Source organism: Piliocolobus tephrosceles, chromosome 8 (assembly GCF_002776525.5).
Source record: "Piliocolobus tephrosceles isolate RC106 chromosome 8, ASM277652v3, whole genome shotgun sequence".
NCBI lineage: Eukaryota > Metazoa > Chordata > Mammalia > Primates > Cercopithecidae > Piliocolobus > Piliocolobus tephrosceles.
Genome location: NC_045441.1, coordinates 109,757,593 through 109,779,155, shown reverse-complemented (window position 1 = coordinate 109,779,155; position 21,563 = coordinate 109,757,593). Strand labels below are relative to the sequence as shown.

At 39.9% G+C, this 21,563-nt stretch overlaps 1 protein-coding gene across 14 annotated transcripts in view; it reads right to left on the bottom strand.

The window, feature by feature from the left end:
* ST7 (suppression of tumorigenicity 7) overlaps window positions 1-21,563 on the bottom strand; it is a 280,691-nt gene that overhangs the window by 26,557 nt on the left and 232,571 nt on the right. For all 14 annotated transcript variants that reach the window (XM_023228193.2, XM_023228194.2, XM_023228201.2 and 11 more), the window contains 2 exons: window positions 14,026-14,098; window positions 12,485-12,587 (listed from right to left, as the gene is read on the bottom strand). In XM_023228193.2, the coding sequence (XP_023083961.1) occupies window positions 12,485-12,587; window positions 14,026-14,098 (176 nt within the window). The remainder of the gene's footprint in view (window positions 1-12,484; window positions 12,588-14,025; window positions 14,099-21,563) is intronic.

The following is a 21,563-nucleotide window of genomic DNA, read 5'->3' as shown; positions in this document are numbered from 1 at the left end:
GACATGGATACGGAAGGATCCTTTGTGTATTCCAAGGACATAGCTATGGAAGCACCCATAATTTACCTCAAGGGCATGGACATGAATAAGGTCAGGTCCCCACCTTGATGATCCATAGTCTTTGTAGCAGTAGAGGAGGGAGAGAGAGACAGTGGGAGGGAGGAGAGAAAAAGAGAATGTATGGAGAAAGAATAAAATTCAACATGGTGAGTACCTTAGAAAGATGTATAAACTTAGCACTAAGGAAGCAAATGGACAGCATTGTGTCTGAGAAGGCTTCACAGAAAAATGAAAATACCAATCTTACTAATTACATAAGAGTTTATACTGAAAAAATGAGGAGGGGGGAGTCCAAACCAGCATTAAAGGGCAAAGTATACCAAAAGCATCAAAGGCTACCAAAAGCAAGCCAAGGCGTCAAAGGGCATGATGTGTTTCTAAACTGGTGGGGCCTGACTACTAACATGATGGTAATTGCCAACACTGATTACGCACTAACACACGTGCCAGGCATTATCTCAGTAACTCCTTAACACTCTCTGTGACGGAGCTAATATTACCATTCCTGTTTCAAAGATGGGAAAACGAAGGCTTTAGGAAGTAACTTGTTCAGAGTTGCACAGCTGCCTGCACGTGGCAGAACCTGCATTTGAACTCAGGCCACTCTCCAAAGGAGTGAAGTAGAAAAAGTAAGCTGTAAAAGGCCTTCATGATCTGCTCCAGAGGGTGCCCTGACCTTTAGTAGCTGGTTTTCAAACTTTTAGACGCAGAATATAGTTGGCTCTTGAGCAACCTGGGTTTGAACTGCACAGGACCACTTTTATACAAAATTTTTTTCAACCAAACACAGATTGAAAATACAGTATTCATGGAATGGGAAACCTGCATATATGGAGAGCTGATTTTTTTGCATAACACAGGTTCTACTGGGTTCTGCAGGGCTGACTCGGGGACTTGAGTATGCGTAGATTTCGGTATATGTGACGGGTCCTGGAACCAATCTCCTGCAGATACTGAGAGATGGCTGTAATTCGTTCAAAGAGAGAGAAAAAAAACACTTAGAATCTGTGAAGCTGATGCAAAACAAAGCTGTGGGGAAATCTGAGGGATGGACCCAAGAGAGATCTGGGGAACCCTCCTGGCTCCCCCAGGGGGACAGTTTGGAAATCACTGCCATAGGCAACTGGGAAGTGAGTTGTGCAGTTTGCAATTTTGAGAGAAATGGGTGAGTCATGTGTAGGATCAACAGACAGGGAAGAGATGGACATTAGCAAAGTCTTAAAAAGCTCCTGTTAGAGTCCAGGTGATGGGGACAAAATTGGGGGATGAAGGAGGAGCTTTTCCAGGACTTGGTGCCTGACTAAATGTGAGAGTCAGGGGAAGAACCAAAGGTGACAAATTTTTAGTGTAAGAAACTAGAATAATGTGAGTTCCTTAGCTAGGGTAAAGACACCAGAAGAGGAAGAGGCTTAGCAGGGGAAGGTAACAAAAACAGCTTGAAGAACCTGCAGAACATCGCTGGAAAAATGGCCTGAAGGCAGCTTGGTCTGCAGGTCTGGAGCTTAGGAGAGAAGCTGGAGACACAAATGTGGGCATTCTGGGCCAGAGGTGGAAGCTGCGCAGTAGGAGCAGCGGAGATCTCTCAAGACAGCTTCAAGCAATCAGGGAGGGGGCAGTGAACAGAACTCCCTGGAAAACATGAGTGCGTGGCAGCACAGAAAAGGAGGAGGAGGAGAGTGCTGACATACAGGAGTGGCACAGAGAGTAGGTGTCATGGGGTCAAGATGGCCTCAAGACATAAGAAGCAGGCTGGCCGGGGGCAGTGGCTCACACCTGTAATCCCAGTACTCTGGGAGGCCAAGGCAGGCAAATCTCTTCAGCCCAGGAGTTCAAGACCAACCTGGGAAACATGGCAAAACTGAGGTGGAGGCTGCTGAGGTGGGAGGATTGCCATGATAGCACCACTGCATTCAAGCCTGGGTGACAGAGCAAGACCCTGTCTCATAAAAAATAAAAATAAATAAATAAATAAAGACTAAAAAGCAGTCGGTCAGTGGGACCAAATGCTGAGGGGAGATGAAATAGGATGAGATTTGAGAAGAGGTCAACAGTTCTGGTGGCCTAGGTGGCAGCGAGCTTAATAAGAGTGACCTCAGTAGAGGTGATGAGCCTGGTGGGGGTGGCCTGTATAGGGATAGTCTTGGAGAAAGCAGCTGCAGTGCTTTCTGTTAAAGAAAGAGACTTACAAACTTCCTATTCCTGAGAAATGTGGCTAAAAACTGGTTTCTGTTCATTTTCCTCTGGGTCATATTTCCACAATACGTTCTCCTTACTCTAATCCAAAAAAGCTTTGGAACAAAATATGACTCAATTCAAAGAAACTTATATTGAAATAATATTTCTAAAATGTCCCGTTGATATACAATATCATAGTCTGCCAGGGTATTTTGAATTTCTGCTTCCACGCTTCAAGCATTTTAAAATACTAAAACCCACTACACATTTTGTTTCCTAAATTGGATTAAAAAGCAATTTTATACTCTGTCAATCAGCTTTACCAAGATATAAAGGGAGGATTGCTTTAGTGTTTGCATGAAATAGAATTTCCATCACTGTAACAATGTCCTGTAGGTACTCCATTAGCATATACAATTACCACGATGTTTTCTTTCACAAGCCTCTTGAAATCCCCATGAAACTAGTCTCTAGATTAACATTAGATGAGCTTTTTTTAAAAAAAAAAAAGAAAGTACATTTTTAATGGGAATGCATTTCTGTCATAACATTCTTCATTCTTTCCTCTCTGTTTTCTCATGACTTCCCACACTCCTAGACTTAAAATTTGAAAGCTAAATATGTATTAGGCTAGGTCCTCACCTCCATATTGTGTCAACCCCAGTCTGCCCTGCTGCTGAAATGAGTGCTGGGAGTGTGGCACCCTTCTCCCCTCGGTACCCTCTGGGACTGCCTGTTGTCCCCTCCGCTACCTCTTGGGCGGGTGCAGTGAGGACAGCAGATGGTTTACTGGTTCTGGGATTTGGGGCAAGATTAAGATGAAAGCTATACCCCGTTGGTGCTGGCAAGTTTTCTTGATTTTTTCCCCTCAGCAGCTGTCTACAGCACTCGGACATGCTAAGGAACTGGTACTGGCTCCGCGGCCCCCTCCCTGCTGCTCAGAGGAGGATGTGCGGCCTCCTCCTCTATGGGTGGGACCTCAAAAGCTTAGGATTTTCTGGTGGTGATGGGTCACAGCCATGTGTTATTTTCTGAACTGTATGCAGAGGGGCCTTGGGGTTGCTGGGCTACCAGACTTCTCATCCCAGTTTCAAGCAGAGCATCTACTTGCTTATTTATTAAGATTTCATGTAAGACTGAATTAGGAGAGGAAAACTGTTTACTGCTTTAAAAAAGTTAAAAATTGTTTGTTTTTGTAGGAGTAAACACAAGCTGGCCAGTGGAGGCCTGTGTGTGGTAGTGAAGATCCGTGACTTCGGAAGCCCTCCTTGGTGATATTGACCAGGTCAGCCTTTCCTATCAGCCAAGGCTCAATTCTGGGGACTACCACATTCAAGGTTTTCAGAGTTGAGAGGGAGGTTTGGGCATTCTGTATACAGCCAGGCCACTCCCCTACCACTGCACACTTGGAGAATGTTTCTAACAGCAAAGCACAGGATCTGGCTTCCAGAAGTTACAGAGTTCCTGGGTTATCTGCCCCAACTCTGACTGTGAGCTGGCTGCCTCACTCTGGTGGGCCCAGCAGCACCCTGCCTGCCTCACAGGGGCACGGGCCAGTCTGTCTTCTCAATGACTGAGCACTTCTTGTGAGAGCACGCATCATGTTCTGACCAGTGTCCCAGTGGCTGGCACATAATTAGTGCTCAATAAGTGCTAGCTGAATGCGCTGCTGGGAGAGAAAAGAGGACTCTGCTTTGGAATTGTATACCTTTGGAGACTAGAGAAGCTGGTGGACAGCAGCAGGAAGGTTAGCTCCTCCAGGATGAAGTAAAGTTGCAGGGATGTCTCCTGTTTATTCTATTAGAGCAGAGTGATCCTGCTTAAGTAAAAGTAGTTCAAATATGTTGTAGTTGACAGGAGAGTTAGCAAGGTGTGTGGCTTCCAGCTGAGGGAGGAAATGGAAGAATTACTCTTCTGAGGGCATGAGAGCCTTGCCAACTCTGATAATGAGAATAGGCACCAAGACAGAGGGTGCAGGGGCAGGGAGGAAGGAGATATAAGCAACCCAGGCCAGGAGACGCCAAACCGCTTAGGCCTGGTCTGAAAAAAGTACCTGGTGATGTTCAAGTGGGTCGCTACCTCCTCTATGACTATGGGCACCTGGGACCCCTGACCACACAGCTCACACTAAGGGAGATTTCCCTGCCACCTCTCTCTCTTCCACTCACACCGCTCTCCTTGTCCTGGTGGTAGGCAGTGGAAATGATTCCAACAGCCCAACTCCAATTGGTAGAAGTACCCCTGGGAATGAAACAAACAGCTGCTTGCTTTTTATAGGCTGAAGACGAAAAGCTTTGGAAAGACTGAAAACTTAATAGAATCTGGAAACATTTTGCTGGGGGAGCCAATGATGATGGGTTCGGTGTATGTATGTGCATATTAGGGACTGTTAATGTAGCCCTACAATCTTGATTACTCAGACAGGGAAATATGAGTTATATAATCGAAAGGCGGGTGGCTTCAGCCTCCATAATAGAGGGGACACCTGCCTCTGCAATCAAAGTAGAAGACACAGTGATGTTTTATGAGGCAACCTCATGCATGCCTAGGACAGGCTTTCAAGTCTGTTCTACCTGAGGAGGCAGGTGCAACAGGGAGAGGAAGGGGCCTGCGTATGGGCAAGTTTCATACCAGACGTGAAGTGTTGTGTTGGGGTAGAGGACCTGATGGGAGTGGGTGGCAGAGAGCAGGATGGTACCTGGCTCAGAACAAGACTATACAACACAGGTTGGAAATGGGTAACACTTAATCAGCCACAAGCAAAGAACTTACCAAGCAGCTATAAGCTGCAGAATCCCTGAAGACAATAGCTGCAGCCAGAACATGCTAGAGCCTCCCCTCAAATCTGGAGGCCTGAAGGGACCCTGAGGGTCCTCAAGGCCAAGGCATTGAGGTGCCACTGTTATACTCTCTGGTTGTCCTTCTTCAGGCTAGGGTGGCCCAAGAAGCACCTGTTAATGCATGTTTCTAGGCAGCCTCTATTTCCACCTAGCCTGCAAGCACAGAAATAGAACGGGAGGTAAAAAGGAAGAGATAATGAAGGGGCCAACATGTATTGAGCAGGTACTGAATGAATTACACGATGTAATTTCATTTACCTGTCATCAGTCCTGTGAAGCCATTACTTTTATCCTCATTTTATCAAAACAAGAATGGGCAGGAAACTAATTAACTCCCTCCTCCCATACTTTATTCCAGTCCTGTGGACAGCAAGTAATGGGAGTAACTGTTCTGAACACTTTTGCGCTTTTCTCTTTTTTAGAGACAAAGTCTCTTTCTGTCACCCAGGCTGTGGTGCAATAGCACAATCATGGCTCACTGCAGTCTTGACCTGTTGGCTCAGTCTCCCAAATAGCTAGGATTATAGGTGTGTGCCACCACACCCAGCTAATTTTTTTGTTTGTGGAGATGAGGTCTCACTACATTGTCCAGGCTGGTCTCAAACTCCTAGACTCGAGCGATCCTCCTGCCTCAGCCTCCCAAAGTGCTAGAATTACAGGCATGATGAACCCTTTCAATGATACTTCACAGCTCTCCTTGTCTTCCTTGCTCTGTTGCTATAATATGTTTTGCCTGACAATTCAGAAAGGAATAAATACAAATGGCTAACAATGTTCAACCAAGCTAGTAGTGGCAAAGAAATGCAGACTTAAAGAACAAAATTCCATTTGTACTTAATAGGTTCATAAATATTTATTGCTCCCCTTCTTTCCTTTTTAAACAAACTGCTTGACGACAGTGAGGGTATGATAAAATGGTGAAGAAGGAGTTGTCTGTTGATTTAAACTGCTATAATCTTTTTTGGCAAGTAGTTTGGCAATATCAAGAGCCTTAAGTGCTTCCACACATGACTTAGTAATTCCCATACTTCAAATCTACCCTCAGGAAATAATCCTGACTAAAAAATCTTCTTGCCCAAAGAGGTTCATTACAGAAGTTGACCGATCATGTCAACTTGATATCTACCATGGAGGACTCAAGAAGTAGATTAGGCTGTGTGCACAGTCCCTCACACCCATAATCCCAGCACTTTGGGAGGACGAGGTAGAAGGACTGCTTGAGGAACAACTTGGGCAACAGAGACCTTGTCTCTATTAAAAATTTTTAAAAGCTGGCTGAGTGTAGGGGCACATACCTATAGTCCCAGCTACTCTAGAGGCTGAGGCTGGAGGATCCCTTGAGCCCTGGAATTTGAGGTTATAATGAGCTATGATTGTGCCATTACACTCCAGCCTGGGTGACAGAGTACTACCCTGCCTTGGGTCAGGGGTCTGGGAGAGGGAAGAAGTAGATAATTCTCTTCTACAAAATGTAACAGAACGAAAATGAACTCTTATCTTACACCACACAAAAAAATCAACTCAAAATGCATTAAAAGTTTAAATGTAAAACTGGAAACTATAAAACTTCTAGAAGAAAGTAAAGGAGGGGAATGACTTCATGATATTAGTTTTAGCAATGATTTCTTAGATATGACACCAAAAGCACAAGCAACAAAAGCTAAAATACACAAGTGGGACTATGTCAAACTGAAATGCTTCTGTGTAGCAAAGAAAACAATCAATAGAGTGAAAAGGTAACCTGTGGAATAGAGAAAATATCTGCAAACCATATATCTAATAAGGGGTTAATATTGAAAACATATAAGCAACTCCTACAACTCAATGTGAAAAAAAAAAAAAAAGCCCAACAATCTGATTTAAAACTTGGCAAAAGACTCATATAGACATTTCTCCAAGAAGATATATGAATGACCAACTGGTATATGAAAAGATGCTCAACATCACTAACAAGCAGAGAAATGAAAATCAAAACCACAAAAAAATTTTTACCTGATGTGTTAGGATGGCCACTCTCAAGAAAATAACAAGTGTTGGCAAGTTTGTGGAAAAACTGGAACCCTTGTGCACTGTTGGTGGGAATGTAAAATGGTGCAGCCACTAAGGAAAACAGTTTGGAAGTTTCTCAAAAAATCAAAAATAGAATCACCACTATATGATCCAGTCATTCCCCCTTCTGGGTATTCATTCAAAAGAAGTGAAAGCAGGATCTTGAGGAGATATTTGCACTGCTATTTTCATTGCAGCATTATTCACAACAGCCAAGGTTATTAGGAAATAACCTAAATGTCCATGGACAGATGAGTGGATAAAGACAATGTGGCATATACATACAGTGGAATATCTTTTGGTCTTTAAAAAGAAGAAAATTCTGTTATATGGTGGATATAACATAGATGAAGCTTGAGGACATTATGCTAAGTAAAATAAGTCAGTCACAGAAAGACAAATACATGATTCCACTGATATGACGTATCTAAAGTAGTCAAATTCATAGAAGCAGAATGTATAATGGTGCTTTCCAGGGGCTGTGGGGAGGGGAAAATGAGGAGTTGATGTTCAATAAGAATAGAGTTTCAATCGTGCAAGATGAAAAAGTTCTAGAGATTACTGTACAGTGATGTGCATATAGTTAATGATACGGTTTGGCTGTGTTCCCACCCAAATCTCTTCTTTAATTTTACTTCCCATAATCCCCATGTGTAGTGGGAGAGACCTGGTGGGAGGTAACAGTTATCTCCATGCTGTTCTCATGATAGTCAGTGAGTTTTCGTGAGATCTGTTTTATAAGGGGCTTTTCCCCCTTGTGCTCATTCTTCTGCTTTCTGCCATCATGTGAAAAAGGACATGTTTACTTCCCCTTCCACTATGAATGTAAGTTTCCTGAGGCCTCCCTAGCCATGCTGAACTGTGAGTCAATTAAACTTCTTTCCTCTATAAATCACCTAGTCTTGAGTATGCCTTTATTTGCAGCATGAGAATGGACTAATACAGTTAACAAGATTGTACTGTACACCTAAAAATTTGGTAAGAGGGTAGATCTCATGTTACATGTTTTTTACCTCACACATAAAAAAGAAGTATCCAAAACAGAAGTATCCAGTTACAGAAACTGTCTTAAAAGAGTCTGAAGGCACATAGATAAAAATACTAGAACTGCAAGTTGGAGGATAACCTTTTTAAGGTTAAAGAACTCTGGAAATCTGATAATCCTCCCTCAGAAACAAATACACCCCCAATACCCAAACATAAAGTCCATGTTAAGAGCCCTATGCAGTATTAAACAAATAATTTAGCCCACCTTTCAGAAACTTTTCAGAAAATGGAAGTTTATCTTTGGTACCCTGCAGGAGTTAACGTAACATCCTCCAAACAAAATGTCTCCCTCACCCCGACCCCAGTGTAAATCTCAAGACTACTGAGGAACAGCAGGGTAAGCATGGAGCATATCTGCAGAAAGAAGGCCCCAAATCCAATAAACTACAACAATACAAAGATGAAAGTATAGAACCATGATGAGGGCAGTCCTTTGATTGTCCAGCATTACATGAATGGAATTTTCTTTACACGCAAAGTGATTTTAATCCCATTAAATGGAAAACATCCTCTAATGGATTCGAGATTTCTTTGTCTTCTTGAGTTTTGTTCTTAGTTGTTGAAAATCGCCAGCACCATTAATATCCCCAGTTTTCCTCAACAAAAGGTAAACAGCAAGTACATAATCAATGCATTATACTGAGAGACCACAGAGGAGAGAGACTACTTCTGATGAAGAAGAACAAGCTTCCTGGTGACTCTTGACGGTGGTGGTGAAGGGGCAACAGGGTTTCCTCAGAGGAAGTGAAAAAGGGAAAGGAAAGAGAATGTGTCTGGAATGATGAACAAATAGTTTCAAGGTGGAAAAAAGGAAAAACAAGTTGGGTCAGATTATGAAGGATACTGAAGAATCGCACAAGGAGTTTATGCCTTTTCCTATGGGAGCTGGTGGCACAGCTACAGTTTCTCAGGAGGGAGTGACAGTTCTGTTGGTAATGATGAGCCTGTGTGTTTGCGTCCTCTTTACTAGTTTGCTGCAATCTAATACTTCAGAAATTCTAGTGTTTCACATCCAACTGACCACTGAAGGGGCTCTCCTTCAGAACAGAGATAAAGGGTTTCTTACTGTTCTTATTTATTTCCCAGTCCTGTGATGTGGTAAGGAGCAACACTCCCTCCCTACTCCTCATGTCTGCAGGCAAAGAGAGTTCCTAAGAGTAGCCCTCCGAAGGTAAATGACTGGTATTTATCATTGGATGGTGAAATATTACCTATGTATCTTTGCTTAATGGGATACCAGATGAAGCAAAGCTGGAAATATATGGAAGGCAGTTCTCAGTTACTATATTTGGTATTTTTTCCTCCCTTAGAGAAGATGATAATCATATAATACAGCATGCAGAAAATTCCTGTGGTGGGCCACTGACAACTTCCTGTGGTAGAGAAAAAGAAGCCATGGAAGTCATATCATTTAAGATATCTTGAAGAAACCTGAATTGTCCTTAAGGGACTGAATGCCTTGAGAAGCAGTGTGCCCACCAGCATTTGAAGGGTCCAAGCCTAGGCTGGTCTGTTCCCTGGTGAGATGTGGGAGGCAGTAGAGGGCAACATTTATGAGTAGATAACCCAGAATTGGTTCAGGCTCTGCCATTTATTTGCTAAATGACCATGAGCAGATTATTTAACCTCTCCAAATCTTCGGTGCCTTCATCTATGTAATAGGGATAATAATATAACACACCTCACAGAATCATTATGAAAAATAAGTGAAAGGGCTTATGTACTTCAGTTAGCACTGTGCTTGGCACATAACATTACAAAAATAATAAAAATGATTATTACAGTATCATTATAAGGAAAGAGTCAAGGTTAGGATGGGAAGGTGACCTAGATGATCTTTAAGGCCCCTTCTTATGCTAAGAGTCCAAGAGTTTATAACCTTCACCGATGTCTCATTAGAACTAAGGCTATTATTCTCTGCCTCCAAGGCACCAAATGTGTGTGTGTGTGTGTGTGTGTGTGTGTGTGTGTATTTGCTAAAGTAAGATGTTTAGAGCACGCTGCATACTATATATTAGAAATTTGTGGCTAATTCTTGACAGATGTGGCCAGTGAATCCCAGGAACTGTCCCACATGGAAATTCTGATAGACGAAGAGGATCTGGAAACACATCTCCCCCTCAGCACAATCATCAACAAAGCAAAGTGCTGGAGAGTCAGTTTACCTAGGTAGTTTACCCTACCTTCTCTCAGTTTCATGATTAGAAGTTAGAGTGCAATCAAATATTTGAAATGTTTCCACTTTTAGAATAATTCTATTTTGCAGGTGGAATCCCAGTTAACTATGTCAAATTCTTCCATGGCAGCCTTAAAGCGTTTCTTAGGGCTTTTAATATTCTTTGAGAGGCTCAATTAACCATTTCAGACCAGTTTTATAGCATTAAATGACTACTTCCATCAATATATCTAACCAACAAGTACTGTACTGATTTTCTGTCTTGTGCCCCAGGATTGCAAGGCTGTAGTTAGGATCACAGTAAAAGATCTGGTTCCTAGATATGAGAAGCCCCCAATCATTATCAAAAATCTTAATAACTATCAATAATTATCAAAAATTTTTGATATTAAAATTATCAAAAATCTTAATAATTTGCAAATAAATGGTGCTCAAGTATTTTCAAAAAACTTCAAATATATAATCTCACTTGATCTTTACCACAGAAGATAGGCAGGGCTTCTATCCTATCTTCATTTAAAGATGAGGGACAACTTTGAGCTGAGAAATGCTAAGCCCAATGTCCAATGTCTGATAAATGACAGAACCAGAAGTGGAACACGAGTTTTTGCCTCAGAATCCAGAACTTATTGCTCAATACTACTTCTAAAAGAGCCTTATTTGTGCTTACTGAATAGCTCTGTAGAGAATGGCATTCAATGAGTATTAATAGATGATTATATCTGAAGAATTAATAGATTTAATTCTTTTACTGTAATTCAGGATAATTTACTGTACTTTACTGTACAGATTACTGTAATTCAGGATACTGTATTTTACTCAGTTTACTGTAATTCAGGATAATATTTTCATGATGAGTTTTAAATTTTAGTCAAAGTAGAATAAATATTTTTAGTTTAGGTGAAAAATATTATATAAGAAGATATAGTTATAGCACCATATGGACAATACATAAATCTACAAATACTATGTTGGTCATTACCCATTAGGCCTAATGAATAAATACATCCTTATGCAAATGTGGCATAGTGAACCACTCTTCAATTTCCTGCTAAGTGAAAACAATGACCCAGACTTGACTAAAATCCCAGGAATTATATTAGATCACTTATCTCTATCACTCTGGATATCAACAAAATAAAGTAGTTAACTCCATAAATAATCTCTCTCTCTCTCTCTCTCTCACTCATACCTCCCACCCTTTTGCTATAGTACTACAATACAAGTCAAACAGCCTTCCTTTGTCATTTTTCACCAGTAAGTCTTCATCGGACATTTTGCCAAGGAAGATATGGCTTGTCATACCTGAGGTGAACCACACGAAGTTTCTTAGAGGTCAAAATGTACTTAATAGCGGGACTGAAAGTGGCTCTCAGCTACTTTTTTTTTCTCCCTCAGAGAAGATGATAATTATGTAATACAGCATGTAGATACTAAAAGAGCAGGGAGTTAAATATAGGTAAATAATAAATACACGTTGATCTCCTGAATAAAAGATTACAGAAATATCCTCTGCTCTGATTTGATTCCCTTAAAATCAATTTCAGAAAAAAAATCGGAAATATTGGGTATTTATAAATTGGTCGACCATGTGGTTAATAACTAAAACAAATATTTTCTACTACATATACTTATTAAGACGGCACAAAGCAAAATACTTTTTCATATTTTGAAGTTTTCTCTATTATTTTCTTGCCAATACTGATTACTATCATTTATTTATAGAGACATAGAATGCCACATTAGTATATTTTTTTTTTTTTTTTACCAGTTTTATTCACAACAACATTTATTTCCTGAGTTTGGTCTATGTGAGACCATAACTGGTGTGAAATTCCTATCAAATGCGTCAACACACCCGGGATATCTACTTTTTGCCAATTTCAGGCTTCCTGGCCTGCCTCAGCGAGGTCTATTGATTTACCCTTATTAAGTGAAGCCTGGAAATCTGCCCCAAAGCCTCTTGAGTGTAGCTTTTGCTTAAAATGAGGCTAATGCCCATACACTATACTGGGCCTCAACATTTGTTGGTTGCAATTCATTTTTTATAACCGGTGTACTCAAGATACAACACCGTGGTCAATGAATGCTTTCTCTGCTATCATAATGAGTTCCTGTGGGGATTCCACAGACTCACTTTTGGCACATGAGGATTGAATTCCACAGCTCTATGAATGGCTTCTACTGCATTCATCTCTGCTGTGCTCAGCCCCCGCCGAGATGCAGCCTCAGGAGAGAATCTGAAAAGCAGAAAGACAAAAACCATCCAGTTGGGACCACTGCTTGGGCATCAACCCGAAAGCATCTACACATCAAGGGCCCATAAAACCACAACGAGCCAATGACATGAGCTCTCCAAACTTCTACTGCATGGAACCTCTGAGTGACCCCGAGGACCGAGGCCAGCAAAAACCCCAGCAGAAGCAGAAAGCGTGCTTGCATCTAGTCATGGCAGGAGTTAAATTTGGCTATCAAGTCTCTGTCTAAATAGCTAATCTAAGTCTTCTACGAGGTACCTGCTCAGGTCGGGGGAAGAGGTAGGACTGACAAGGGCAGACAGTGTAGGAAAAAGAGAAAACTAGGTTACAGAAGAGTGCACTTGGTTAAAAACAGAGCTGGGAAGGATTTGAAAGGAGGCCTCCCACCCAATGTCAGTGCTGCGATGGAGGTTAAATCATTGCAGCTTCAGCAGCAGGCGAGCCTGCTTGGGGCCATTCCGGCAGGGGGCGTGTGCATGCCCAAACTGCGGGCGAGACACCTGCCCGAGTGAATGAAAAAAACCAGACCATGCAATCTCTTTCTCACCTCACACCCAGGGCTAACTCCAGAGCTGTGCTTGGCAGGCAGACACCACAGGGGAAGCTGTGACAACCCTGGCCCTGCCCTCCCAAGCTGGAGTCGCTGTGTAGGGAGAAAAGATGTTGCAGTAGGTACTGGCGATCTACAGGATAAAAAAGAATGAAAGAAAATTACTTTGGTCTTGAAGTGTACACACACTTAACAGCAAACCTGTCTGATACAGCAGAGGCTGGTTTCCTATTCTCTGCTTTTGATGCTACAGAGGGATTATATCGGGGAAGTGTAAGAGTTTATGGACTCAAAACCAGTTAAGCCATCTAGGCTCTTTAACCTGACAGGCATTCTTGGATGCTTATGAAAAGTCCATATGCCATAGTCACCTGCCTGAACAAAATAGGCAAACGTCCCATTCAGATGACAACTCAAAGTTAACAGACCAGTGGGGGCTAATTTGGAGTTGACGAGGCAAAGAATGAGAGATGACCATCCCGTCTGCCACATTCCACATGTGTACGACACTGCCCAGTTATGGACTGCTGAAGGGAGAGGAATGTGCAAAAAACGAATAGAAGGATGGCATTCTGTGTAAGTCCCAAGCAGGTGTTTTGGTATCTACTGTCTCACACCAAAAAAGTCATCTCAGAAGCATGGAATTTCAAATAAATCCTGCTTTAGGATACCTTTACACACCCTTACATTACCTGAAGATATACATTCCCTCCTTCTAATAGTGAAAGAAAAGAACAGCAGGTTTTGGAAAACGCATGCTTATAAGCAGGGGTCTCATAGACTAAGAGAAACTTCCAGAGAAAGCCCTCAGAGGCAACACATCTCAATTCTGGTCAGGCATTAGTACCACGCAAGCTATTATTCACTTACTTGTCAGAGACAGCTCTTGCTTTGAGCAAAGCAGCTGTGTAGCATATTGTTGCTGACTTTGGTAAGCTTATATCTGTTGGAGAAAAAGAAAGTAGGAACACGTAAGTTTGTAGGTAACAAAGAGCAATAATTTTCAATACACTAGCATTTTAATCGCACTTAAGTGTAATAAAGCATAAATGAAGAATATTTTAATACATACGTTACACAAGAATTTCAGCTATTCCTTACTGTATCAACACAGTATGTGAAACTAAGGGTAGGTTGTATTTTTGTGAATAATTCATGTCCACCAGGCTGACTCTTAAGCAATCACCTCCTATTTTAAAATATGAATTTTTGTATGTTGAGTTGAAGCAGATTATAGCTATAAATATATAAATTTAGATACCACATGAATATCCTTGATGTGAAAGACATGAAAGTGTCTTTGTCACTTATCAAAATTTCTCGACAGGTGTATGAAATACTAATTGAAGAAAAAAATCTAGATTAAAAAAAGACATAGCCAAATGAATGATTCTTTAGTGGTCAGATTTAAACTACATTTCTTGTGCATTAAATTTCAAGTCTACATTCAATTTTTAATAGTGCTTGTTAAAAATGTAAAAGTCAAAGTCAAGGAGATATACATATATATCTAATATATAAAAAAACATATATAACTTTTAAAGGGTATATGTATGAAATCTTTAGGAAACTACACAATTTTTGCTCATGCAAACCTATCATAAGTCTCCTTTCATATGAAGCCTCACTTGTCACCAGGAAAAACAGTTCCTTTCGATTTTACAAAAAGTACAGAAAGGCCAGGGTGGGGGTGGGGTTCAGATAACGAGTTTACAGGAAAGTGAAAGCACAGGGTACAAGTGAGAGTAGATAAACTCAAAGAGGGCATCCCTTTGGGTGAAAAATGTGTTCTTAAATTATGATTGCATTCTTTCCAGAATAGGAGTTAGTATTTAATACTTGCAACCAAATTTACACTATCGCACAGAAATACTTTAATTCAGAACAGGTAAAAATATGCCATTCCCAGATGCTGCAAAATTCATTCTAGGTTAGAGGAACTCTTTGCACCTGGAATGCCCTGCAAGTTTCTTTGCAAGGCTGTTTTCAACTTAGAAAGGATTACATTAAAGTAGAAATGAAAAAGGGAAGTCCCATAACTAGCCAATAGACAGAGGCAGAAGAAAACAGTTTCATAAAAGAAAACCAATCTCTCTTTCAATAAAGAGCATTTAATGCCAATTCCAAGGAGATTCCTAAGGAACTTCTCTTTGAGGGAAATTTCAATGACATTGATAAAACACAATCATAGAAAATATCAGCACAGAATTGAAAGGAAAAGAGGTCTTTGTACCCTTAATCTCATAAACTATTTTCAAGAAAATGTCACCACCACATACATACTATATAAAATGGTGCACTTACAATTAGGAAGAAAAAAATGCCAGACACTCATGGATTAGTCTTGTTGCTTTTCCAGCATCTAAACATTTAACAGCTTTCCAGTGTGGGGAAAGCACGAAATATCCTGTTTTTTGAGTATACTCATTGATTGTTATTTGAAGCTAATAAAAAAAATTAGATGATATATGGCCTACTTAAAAGTTCAGACATTTTATTTTAAAGTTACCCAAGCCTTGTTTCCAAAAACAATGATCATAATTATTTGAAGGTGGCAGCACAAGAAGGAGCCTCTTTTTAAGGACTTAGCTGCTCAACAAGAAAGATCAAGTTGTGGTTGATGGTTACCTCATCAATCAAATGCTTTCACCCAGAGAGAAATACAGAAAGAGATACAATTGAGGTGTTCCAGCAAATGACTAGAGATGCCTAATCAAAGGTAATCTTTAATCTAGAATCCTGACCCCATTCCCACTAGCATAGACAGGACATTCATAACTAGAAAAATGCAACAGCATTCAGCAACATTATGACGACTACAGTACATTTTCTCCATTTTTAAAATGTTTGCTCCTTCTCCTTTATTAAGTAGTATATGTGCACAAGAAAAATGCTTAAAATAACCAAAAATATATTTTAATCAATATCAAATGAGGAAACAGGGAAATGTAGCTCTATGAAAATACCCCATTCCCCATTAGTGGCATTTCATTCTATTTATCTTTTTATGCTAGTAAGTTATTTTGTTCTCACTGATTAAGAAAAATAGAAAATAGAAAAATATTCTTGCATAGCTTGTTTATTTAGATATTTTCAATGTTATTCTTTTTTCTGTAAAAACATTACATCTATTTGGTAATAGCAATTTGCCTCTAAGGAGGGATGAATCACTCTAAAGAAGCTGATTCTAAATTTCCCTTCACATAGAGCGTCTTGTTGTTCAAATAGGTTTTGGTTTACAATTTTCATTTTGAAAGTGATGCATATTTTTCTGCAGAGCACTTAGGCAATATAAATGGAAAGCTTTTACGTTTTGCCTACCTAGCAATTCCACTTCTAAGACTTTATCCTAGGAAATAATCATGAATGTGCACAAAGATTGTTCATCACAACATTTTTTCTAATGGAATACTGGAAATGGCCCAATGTCCAGTCATAGACTGGTTAACATGCTGTAAGTACATTCACAGGGTACAATTCCATGCATTAAATCATGGTGGTGGTGGAAAGGTACTGAATGATCTGGGGGAAATGTATTGTGCACACATCAATACATTTATAAAAAGTATGCTTTAATATTCATCTTTAAAAGCATTTATATACACAAAGAAAAAGATTGGAATAATATGCACCAAATATTGTAGACTCCCCTTATCAGTAGTTTCACTTTCTGTGGTTTCAGTTGTCCACAGTCAACTACAGTCTGAAGATATTAACTGGAAAATTCTAGAAATGAATACTTGATAAGTTTTAAACAATATGCCATTCTGAGTAGTGTGATGGGATCTTGTTACTGTCCTGCTCCATCCAACCTAGGATGTGAATCATCCCTTTGTCCAGCACATCCACAGTGTAGATGCTACTGCCCATCAGTTACTTTGTGGCCACATGCATTATCATAGTTACCACAGTGCTGTCATAGTTATCACTGTGCTTGTGTTCAAGTAACCCTTATTTTATTGCATAATGGCCGCAAAGTGCAAGAATAGTGATGCTGGCAATTTCGATTGGCCAAAGATGTAAGGTGCTTCCATTAAATGGAAAGGTGAAACTTCTCAACTTAATAAAAAAAGAAAAAAATCATACACTGAGGCTGCTAAGATCTACAGCAGGAATGAATCATGTGAATTGTGAAGAAGGAAAATAAATTTGTTAGTTTCACTGTTGTACCTCAAAACTGCAAAAGTTATGGCCATAGTGTGTAGTAAGTAGAATGACAAGAAGGAGGGGCCACATTCACATAACTTTTATGACATATCGTTATAAGTGTTCTATTTATTAGTTATTGTTAACCTCTTGCTGTGCCTAATTTACTTATTTATTATTTTATTTATTTTTTGAGATAGAGTCTCGCTCTGTCACCCAGGCTGGAGTACAATGGCACGATCTTGGCTCACTGCAAGCTCTGTCTCCTGGGTTCAAGCAATTCTCCTGCCTCAGCCTCCTGAGTAGCTGAGATTACAGGCACGCACCACCACGTCCGGCTGATTTTTGTATTTTTAGTAGAGATGGGGTTTCACCATGTTGGTCGTGCTGGTCTCGAACTCTGACCTCGTGATCCACCCACCTTGGCCTCCCAAAGTGCTGGGATTACAGGCGCGAGCCACCGCATCCAGGTTACTATGCCTAATTTATAAATTAAACTTTATCATAAGCATATATGTACATGAAAAACTATTGTGTATACAGGGTTCAGTATTCTCCATGGTTTCAGGCATTCACTGGAGGTTTTAGAACATATGCCCTAAGGATAAGGGAGGACTACTCCATTGGTGGTGTTCATTTCTGCATGGCAAGATTATAGGCAATTTTTCCCACTGTTTATCTGTATTTCCAAAGTTTCCTGTCATGTACATGCAAAAACTGTTTTTTTTTTTTTTTTTTTTTTTAGCAGATAATGATGCTAGAGGGAAGAATTCTGTTCTATAAATTGCCTGAAGCAAGTTCATGGGCAAATACATTGGTGGAGCCAGATACCGACAGCATAGACAAAAGTAGAATTTATCATATGAGGTGCTGTCGGCCCGGAGATCTATCAGATGTAACTTTCACATACTCTTGTGAAAGTTAGCGTGCTCTATTTACAGTGTGCCCGCTATGGTACAGTTACATTATTAGCCATATTTTAATCTAATAACTGCCTAACATCTAAACCAGTGGCAGGAACTGATGTTTGGCTCACCATTAAGAACCATATATACTCTCCTTTAGGAGAAAGTAGTTAGGCTGCCTGCCCCATGAGCACCTCCTCTTTCATTCCCACCTCACCCCACAAAAAAGGGGGAAGCTTGGTTATTGCTGCCTATAATTTTTAAACTTAATATTTTGACATAATTATAGGCTTCCAGAAATTTATAAAAATATACACAGAGTCCTGTAAATGTTTCACTCAGCTTCTCCCAATGGTGGTATTTTATATAACTGTAGTATAATATCAAAAAACAAGAAATTGACATTGCTAGAGTACTACTGGGTACACTACAGACCTTGTTCATTTTCACCATTTTTTATATACAATCAAGTGTGCATGTCTACCCAATTTCATCCCATAATTAGAGTCATGTAACCACACCAAAATACAGAACTGTTCCATTACCACAGAGGAACTCCCTGGTGCTACCCCTTTATATTTGTACTCTCCCTGTCCTTCCTCATACATGTCCCCCGGTAATCACTAATCTGCTCTGTACAATTCTGTCTGCCTGCTATGAATTCATGCTTTATCACTACGGAAAAGGATAAAATGATAAGATGAATAGAGTGGCTACCAGTAGTGATTGAAATGGCAATAAGAACAAATCATCCGCTTTCCAATATTGCCTGTAATTTATTCAGAAATTTTACTTTGAGTAAGCAACTCTAAATCATTCTAAGTTAGTTTGATTTTGTATGAACACACTGACTCTGCAGTGGCCTTCTGACTTTTGTAAGTGGCATTTAGCCACATTATTACCTCTTACAAATTAGAATCCAAAGAGCAAACAAAAGGAAAGGAAATAATGAGGTATCATATAATTCCATTACTCACTGCAGAAACAAGGAATGCTAAGTAAATGTTTCTCACTTAGGCAAAGCTGAACTGCCAGTATTAATTTTTCTTCCACCTCTTTGCCATCTTATGTTTTGTAGAAATGTTTTTCTGAAAGGAGAAGAAATTTCCCCAAACATCTCAGGCATGCAAAATCAAATTGTCATGAAAGTCTTTCATTAAAAGTTGTAATTCTGAACTTCACACAAATGGAATCAGACTCATTTTTTTACTCATTTTTGTCTGGTTCCTTTCACTTAGCATGTTGTTTTTGAGATTCATCCATGTTGAATCTCAAAACATGGATCAGTCATTCATTCCTTTTCATTGCTAAGTAATATTTCATTGTGTGGATATACCACATGTTTATCTATTCTCTTGCTAAAGGACATTTGAATTGTTTTCCCACTTCGGACTGTTATGAAAAAAGCTGCTGTGACCATTTTTGTGTAAGCTTAACAAAACTCATTTCTCAGGGATATGTAACTAAAAATGGGATTGCTGGATCTGAAGCTAGATGTCTGTTTAACTTTACTGGAAACTGTTAGACAGTGTTCCAAAGTGATTGCGTGAAGTTTGCAAAACTAATATATTGTGATAAAAGTAAGGAAAGTGGTTACTGCTGGGCTGGAGGGCAGTTATTGGCTGGAAGGGAGTATGAGGCAATCTCCTGAGATTTCAGAAACTTCTGTTTCATTCTGGGTAGCAGTCATATGGGTATATATATAAGTGAAAAATCATCCCTCTGTACTTAAGAGTTGTACATGTAATTATATGTAATTTATGCCTCAATTTATATACATATATATATATATATATATTTTTTTTTTTTTTTTTTTGAGACAGTCTCACTCTGTCACCCAGGCTGGAGTGCAGTAGCACAATCTCCCTCACTACAACCTCCACTTCCCGGGTTCAAGCAATTCTTGTGCCTCAGCCTCCCAAGTAGCTGGAACTATAGGTGCACATGACCACGCCTGACTAATTTTTGTATTTTTAGTAGAGATGGGGTTTCACCATGTTGACCAAGCTGGTCTCAAACTCCTGACCTCAAGTGATCCGCCCACCTTGGCCTCCCAAAATGCTGGGATTACAGGCCTGAGCCACCGCACCCAGCCAATAAAAATTAAAACAAAACCTGAAATCTTGTGGTCACCTGAAGATGTCTTATCTCACCAATCTGACCTCCATAACATTTTACTTGCCTTTTATCATTCTGCCCCACTCCATTCTCTCTACAAATCCTTATCTAAAAATCACTTACATCTTCCATAAGAAAACAAAATCTGGTCATTGTTCATCAATCTTTCAAGCATTAAGATGGTTACAATATCTCTTCTATAGCAATCTTCTCTAGGATAGATACCTCCAGTTCCTCATCTGACATATTCTTCAGAACTTCTCATCTATTTTTGTTACCTGGCCACAGGTGATTTCAAAATATGAGAATTAGAAATGAAAACAATCCTCTAAATCCCCCAAACTGAGCAGTAGAGAGCTCGGGGAAACATGCCATCTGAGGAGCTGCGCCGCTCCACGTCTCTGAATACCAGCTAGAACGCCCTGGTGTTGAGCAGCTGGGATTCTTTGTCTGTTCTTTGATTGTGTGGTCAACAACGCCCCCACCCTCGCCCCCGCAATTCTATTCAAATAGACTTCAGCCAAAGTCAGGTCTTTTCTCCCTTTTATGTACGCCATGAACATTAAAAAAAAAAAAAAAAAAAAACCTATAGGCAGGATTTCACATCTGACTCCATTACATATCAAATCTTAAAATTAAATCTGAGCCATTAAATCTTAAATAATTTCAGCCTCAGCCCATCATTCCAGCCTATTAGTCATTTTTCTGATTCAAGCTACCACATACAGTTGTGCTTCCTCCAAATCTTCTTCCCCAAATGATCATTATCATCATCAAAATGACTGCTAACACTTACCAAAGGCTAATTGACAGGCACTGGTGTTAATCAGTTATATACATTATCCTATTTAATTCTCAGAGCAGTCCTATGAGGTAGGACTGTTATCCCTGCTTTATAGGTGGGGTAAATGAAGCATAGAATGGTTAAGAAATATGCCAATATCACAAATCCAGAACAAACCTGAGCACATGACTTTAAACTGTGCTATGTAGTTTCCAAGATCTGATTTTTAGAAATACTGGCCATGGCAATACCAATGACAGAATGTAGGAATAGGATTCTAGAGATCACCCTCAATTTGCAACAGTCTGCAATGGTATGTCTGCAACCACTTATTAATTAGGTATTATATCCATATTGCTCCATGGTACCTGAAAGGGCAGCATTTAAAATATTACCAAATGTTTTGTTTACATAAAGATGTAAACACATTTATGGTGTTCTCCTATTTCAGAAAC